Genomic DNA, 6,427 nt, shown 5'->3' on the forward strand with positions numbered 1-6,427 from the left:
ATTTCCAGTTTGATAGTCAGGATTATTACTGGACAATTGAGATGTTCAGTAGTGGATGGTATGAGATTTTGGAGGGACTAGAGACAGTCGTGACGAGAAGTTCTTGAGGACTTCATCGGAGATTCAGGGAATTTTGCGGTTGCTTGATCCCTATGTGGGGAGATCATGGGGCGTCGCGTAGCGCCTTCCAAGAGTAGGTGCGATGTTCTGGTAGAAACTATCTGTGGGATAGTTGTTAGTGCGTCAATTGGTGATGGTTCGAACCCTAAGTGGGGGAGAACCGAACTTTATGGAGGGGATCAGAGATTTGCTCAAGGGCGGTTAGAAATCTGGATATAGAGACCTGCGGTTCGGAATCATGAGACCAGGGTTATTAGTGGTCAAGGCGAAGTGCAGAGCGACATTATGCATGAGGTACGTTATGAGAACGGGCGTGTGTCTCCACGGCAGGTGGCCATTGGTCAGGAATCTGGTGGTGGTTAGGGATGTTAAAGGTGGTAAGCTCGTAGGGAGGGTATTGACAACTGAGGACTTATGGTTCGATGTATGGATTGTTATATGCCCTTTTAAGGTATTTAGGAGATAATCGGGCGGCCAACTCCCGGGTCGGTATGTGTATTCTTGTATGGGTTTTGAGCAGTAAAGGAAAGAACTTCGGATGGTCATCAACGCGTACAACAACGACATTCTTTGTTCTGCATGTGAGTGTGGCAAACAATCCAAAGCAAGCCATTCTATAGTGATTGATTCTTCAATTTCTGAACCACTGGAACTTTTGCATTTTGATCTCTACAGTCCATCTACCGTAGTCAGTCTCCATCACAAGAAATACATACTAGTTGTAGTTGATGATTTCACTCGTTTCTCATGGGTCTTTTTCTTGAGACTTAAGTAGATGTTAGATCTACTGCTTCTCCCTTTACTCCAAATGGATGCCAAAACCAAGTCGATGTTAGATCTACTGCTTCTCCCTTTACTCCAACCTCTTCAAACTTCAAAACCATTCCAAAGGAGCACAAAAATGACCTTCTAAGCTCACACACACAAGGAAGTAGTAAAGCACGGCTAGGGTTTCCTTCTCTGGGCAATGAGGTGATAAGGGAGGCCAAAGAATGCGGGTTAAGTCCTTTAAATAGGGTGAAAACCCTAAAAATTAGGGTTTTCCCATTAAGCTCCAACTCGTCGAGTTGGGGTCCTCCAACTTGTTGAGTAGGTTCCAAAATCCATGCGGCTTTATTAGTTTCTACACGACGAGTTGGGGCCTCCATCGTACGCGCTACGCGGCTTTATTAGTTCCTAAAAATTAGGGTTTTCCCATTAAGCTCCAACTCCTTATGATCCATCTACGCCCCGCGTACACCAGGCTTACACCCATCGTATGGCCTTGACTAAGCCCACACATAAAAGGCCTAATCCACTAAGCCCAATACAACTTAACTGATTTAGACAATTAAATAAATAATTAAATAAATAGTACCTTAGAACCATATGGTGTTACACTTTTATCAGGTATGGGGATACTCTAAGGATTTTATTATTTATGTATCAACGTTCCGATAAAAATACTTGTATGCATCAAAAACCTCAGGTTCAGCAGGTAAATGCATTAAAAACTGACAAGTTTTAACGTATGGTGTTGCTACTGTTGGTGGGTCATACTCCTCTTGTTTGAACCGGGGTTACCAAACTTCTCCTCGGGAGCATAGATGGAACGATCGCTTTGGGGAAAAACAACTAATAACAGCAAATCTTCGGTGTAAATGAGATCGTCAAGAATGCCATAACTACCTTTTTCAAAGATCCAAATTTGGGTACTATTAAAAGTGGATGTACACAATCAAAATTGACCGTTTATCTTTATTTTCAGAAACTGCGTAAATGCCACAAACACACAGAACGACTTAAATACTAGTTTTATGTATTAAAAATAGTTAATAGTTAATTGGCCGGTGTTTAACCCTTTACAAACTTCTGTACCAGGTTGCATAGAAGGATTTTTTTTCTTTTTAAGGCCAAATATTATGGTTGGAAAAAGTCGATGACTCGGACTCTGAAAACCCCACAACCACAAAACCGTAAATCCAAGCAAATAAGCTAAAACAGAAAAGAAATCGAAGCGAATAGAAAACAAATCATGGCTGTTTGCTCACTCCCACTCATCAAAATCCCCCTCCTATTACCTTCTCTTCTTCTAGGAGTAGGAACTCTACCATCAAATTCAATCTCCCGCCATTTCCCATCTTCCTATTACAAGAATCAATTATCATCATCATCATCATCATCATCATCATCCAACTACAATTACAAGCCATCAGCATCGTATCGTTTTCCTCCTGGTAGACGTTCCATCGAAGAAGACGAAGATGACGATGATGAAGACGATTTGGTCGGTGGCGGGGCTAAGTTCACAGAGGCGGTGGCGCTATTTAACAGCAGAGATTACCACGGATGCCATGACTTTCTAGAATCAATTTGGAACGATTCCGAAGATCCTATCAGATCCCTCGTTCACGGAATCCTACAGTGCGCAGTCGGCTTCCACCATCTCTTCAATCAGGTAGGTCACTTTCTCATCCAATTCCAACAATTAAGTAATTAACTTTCATCTCATATGTTTTTTATTTTAACAGAATCATAAAGGCGCGATGATGGAGATCGGAGAGGGAGTCTGCAAGCTACGAAAATTAAATTTCGACTCCGGACCTTTTCATCAATTCGAAAGAGACATGTCTGCAGTTCTGGATTTCATTTATCACACCCAGATAGAGTTCGCCGCCTGTAAGTTATTTTTTTTTTTTTATATTTTACACAAAAATTATCCAGTGAGTTTTGCATAAGATTAATTAATAGTCTTAGTTGTATATTATTAATTAATCAGGTAACGAAGACATGTGTGTTGCTATGGATCAATCGGAAACCTCATACAAACTTCTGGGTGGTTATGGCGCCGGAAAACATCTATACTGGTTAGAAATGGATGGATCTGCAAGCTTATATATAGTTTTTTGCCCTGATAGATCTAATACTTCTGATAACCAGCCAAGGGTTAGACTTCCAATTCTTTACGCTTCTCAAGAACATCTTATGGACTTGATATGATTTGATGGACGATTATTGTTTAAGATTTGTTAGATTTCAATCGCAAAGGGAAATCATGAAAAACTATATTTAGATAGACAGATATGTGCATACATTCCAGTAATTACAAATAAAAGTTGATAAAAATAAGACAACCTAAAGGGTAGATGGAAAGGATGGCAAGATTAGCCCTTCGCTTTTCCGACACATACAAATTATCTACAACCTACGACATGAGTGGTAGTTTTTTTTGGCTATGTTATAATGTACAGTTACTTGTTGAAGAAGATGATGATGATGATGATCAATAACAAAGCGAAAATCAGTTTAGTACCTGTTTTTGTTCACGAAATCTCAATCGTTTCTCTTTCAGAATTCACAAGAACTTCCTAACCTCTGTTTAAACAAGCTCGTGCTCTTTTTCTCCTCAAAAGCCTCTGGCAAAAGCTCCTCAAAACACTCCAAGAACAATAACCATTCGTCTTCCTTAATTTCCTCAAACGAAACACACACCCCATTCTCATGATTGTTGTTGTGACCCGCAAAACTTACACTTCTTAGTATCATCGGATTCGGACCACACCCACCCTCTTTTATATCACATTCTTGTACTAATCTTGCCAAACGCGCATCAATCGCTGAATATTTCATTGTTTTTTGTGGTTTTACGGATGCCGGATGCATTGAAACGTCATCGTTCGTGTTCAAATTCTCATCAAACGCAAACATTTCATCATCTTTGACTTCATTACTTGTGTTTGTTGTTAATTCCGCCTCCAATTTAGCTTTCGCGTTCATGCAAATATTTTCCAAAATACTCCAATTCTCTTCACCTCCGATGAACTCTCTAGTCATCATTTGACCAATATCAGCAAGAGAAAGTCCAGCACACGTCGCCCTTTTCAAGAAAATTGTACAAAGTATGAAAACACGTACGGAACATTCTCGGATTAAAGGAAGTTCGGTTCTTAAAAGTTCAGCATCTTTAAACGGGTCAAGATTTGAGATATACTCGGCTTCTGTTTCTGAAAAGGGCATTGAACTTTGGGGCCAATGGAGCCATTCGAAATACGGGTCGTCTAATGATTCGGGTAAACAAAACCCGTGATCAATTGGGATAAGTTCAGCCACCCCAGCAGCATAACTTCCATGGAAATTCTTCACAAGCATGTTTCCTGCATGTCTGTCCAGATTAAGAAGCCGAATGTCAAGGATCCCGATACGGTGAACTGAACTGATTGAGAATCCGGAAGGTCCCAAATCTCCTGCATCCGTTTCGTGTTCTACATATCGTTGTATTGATGTGATTTTAAAGGGTGGAGATGAAGTTGAAGTTGAAGTTGAATTGTTAATATTGAACGTGACATGACAGATTTTGACAAGTGCTGAAGGAGGGACACCTGCAAAACCATCATGGTCAAGCAAATAAGCAGCGAGTTCCCGGAGCCCCGTTTCGCCAACTCGGATGGAGCGTTTCATCCCGGGTTGACCCAGCATCCGACCCGCAAACCCTTTAGGATTGTTGAATGCTAGTGGTTCTTCATCGGCTGGCTTAACAACTGCAATAGTGTTGCCTTTTCTTGATTGTAGATAGTAGGCCCCACCAAGACCACTGGAGACGGGTTTGGGTTTGACCCCGGATGCTAATGCGATTGCAACCTCGGCTACAAGGGCGTGAACCATTGGAGCCTTACGACCACTGATGATTTCGATTCGTGGATTTGGGGATTCAAACTCTTCCTTTGCTGTTGTGGCTAAGGAAAGGCATGGGGTGGAATAGCTTCTGTGAAAATTAGGGGTGAGATTGGAGGAATGTGTGATGTTATGGGTGAATTCAAGCATGGTAGGATCGAAGTGAGAGTAAGATTGGAGTCTGCATCTTGGGAGTCGAGCAAGTGGCCTAAATCCATGAGCATGATCAACAACTACAGCCATCCTGGTGTATATCATCAAGGTATGAATGGCTGCAACACATGCTAAAAGAGCAGGTTCTAAGAAAATATTTCAGAGGGTTCGTCTTTCCCTAGGAGATTAGCCATCACATGTCTGCCAAAAAAATCAAAATAACAAGTAGCTACAATTGACCTGCAGATACATTAACCATAATTAGCACAATCGATCATCTATACTATACTTCCCCTACTTTACCAAAAACATTACGGCTAACAATGTTCGTTATTAATCGCAGAATTCATGATCTATCCAAAATTTCAGGCGAAAATTACAATTTGCTGATTATGTTATTTATTTCAAATCAAATTTATGGTATGGATTTATCATTATTACGATTTACATTAGCAGTGGAGTGAATTGCTGCAACTTTTCATGACCTAATAATTATAGGAATCCGAAGATAGAAACGTAAATTCATAGGGAGAGGGATATATGTTCTCACTTGACATTGGCATATTCAATTATTCATATGTCAACTGCAAGATCCAGGTCGCTAATCTCCGACCACCTGTGGAATTAAAACGGAAATTAGAACAATACACGCTTCAGATCTTCGATCTATTGAAATGTCTAATCAATATTGGAGTCAATACCATCGTTAATTCCCTCGCTCCTCCGGTGATAGATTGCCACAATTAACTGCAAGAGGAAATAAAAAAGAAATCGCATGTTAATGTTAATGTTAATGCGTGTGATCTGGAAATTGGAACCTTGGCCTTGAAATGAATGTAATACTACTCCTCCATTCCAAAATCCACGAGCACTTGGTCTTTGTGAATAACAAAAACAAAGTGTTGTAAAATTGACGAACGGAGGATAGGATTAGGATTGGATTAAAAGAGAAAAAGGAGGATGAGAAGAGAAGAGAAAGAGACCCTGAACACTGGTGAGGCATTCAGGGAGAGCGGAATCGGCAATTTGGAGAGCGCGAGAGAGAAAGATGAATTCCGTCACGAAAAAAGCCTTTGTAATATAAAATGTAGAACGACGAAGAAGAAAGAAAGAAAAAACGAATCCCCCACCCCTTTCCTCTCTCTCTCTCTCCTTCCTTCATCTGCCTTTAAACAAAATGCATTTCACCTACAAAATAGGGCGGGTGTATGTCTTTAAAATATTATAAATAACAAAAAATTACTCAACCGGTTCGCTATTCCCTTACAACGGTTCACTCCCAACCCAATTGTCGAACCGCTTATGTAATTCACACAACAATATAACAATTTAAAAAAATAATGAAATATGCTTATTAACCAAGATGCAGCTGAACTAGGGATGAGCAAAGATCCTAATCCGACAAGAACTAGACCCGGTACCCATTGAAAGGGAAAAATAGAATCGGGAACCGGACCGCCATAGCCTAAATCAGTTGTTGGTTATCGGTTCCAAAACATAATTT

The 6,427-nt window shown here is 40.4% G+C and overlaps 2 protein-coding genes across 2 annotated transcripts; one reads left to right on the forward strand and one right to left on the reverse strand.

The window, feature by feature from the left end:
• The first annotated feature begins 2,040 nt into the window (after positions 1-2,040).
• LOC145065856 (DUF309 domain protein) lies at positions 2,041-3,175 on the forward strand. Its single transcript, XM_079012957.1, has 3 exons — positions 2,041-2,557; positions 2,631-2,778; positions 2,879-3,175. The coding sequence occupies exons 1-3, from the start codon at positions 2,135-2,137 to the stop codon at positions 3,097-3,099; spliced, it is 792 nt and encodes a 263-aa protein (XP_078869083.1). The 5' UTR covers positions 2,041-2,134; the 3' UTR covers positions 3,100-3,175.
• A 126-nt stretch (positions 3,176-3,301) lies between these two features.
• Positions 3,302-6,063, reverse strand: LOC145065855 (phosphatidylinositol 4-kinase gamma 8-like). Its single transcript, XM_079012956.1, has 4 exons — positions 5,907-6,063; positions 5,625-5,670; positions 5,474-5,539; positions 3,302-5,163 (listed from the first exon to the last, which is right to left on the reverse strand). The coding sequence occupies exon 4, from the start codon at positions 5,026-5,028 to the stop codon at positions 3,448-3,450; it is 1,581 nt and encodes a 526-aa protein (XP_078869082.1). The 5' UTR covers positions 5,029-5,163; positions 5,474-5,539; positions 5,625-5,670; positions 5,907-6,063; the 3' UTR covers positions 3,302-3,447.
• Between the last annotated feature and the right edge of the window lie 364 nt (positions 6,064-6,427).

The sequence above is a fragment of the Lactuca serriola genome, chromosome 8, assembly GCF_051521515.1.
Source record: "Lactuca serriola cultivar US96UC23 chromosome 8, Lser_US96UC23_V15, whole genome shotgun sequence".
Classification (NCBI taxonomy): Eukaryota; Viridiplantae; Streptophyta; class Magnoliopsida; order Asterales; family Asteraceae; genus Lactuca; species Lactuca serriola.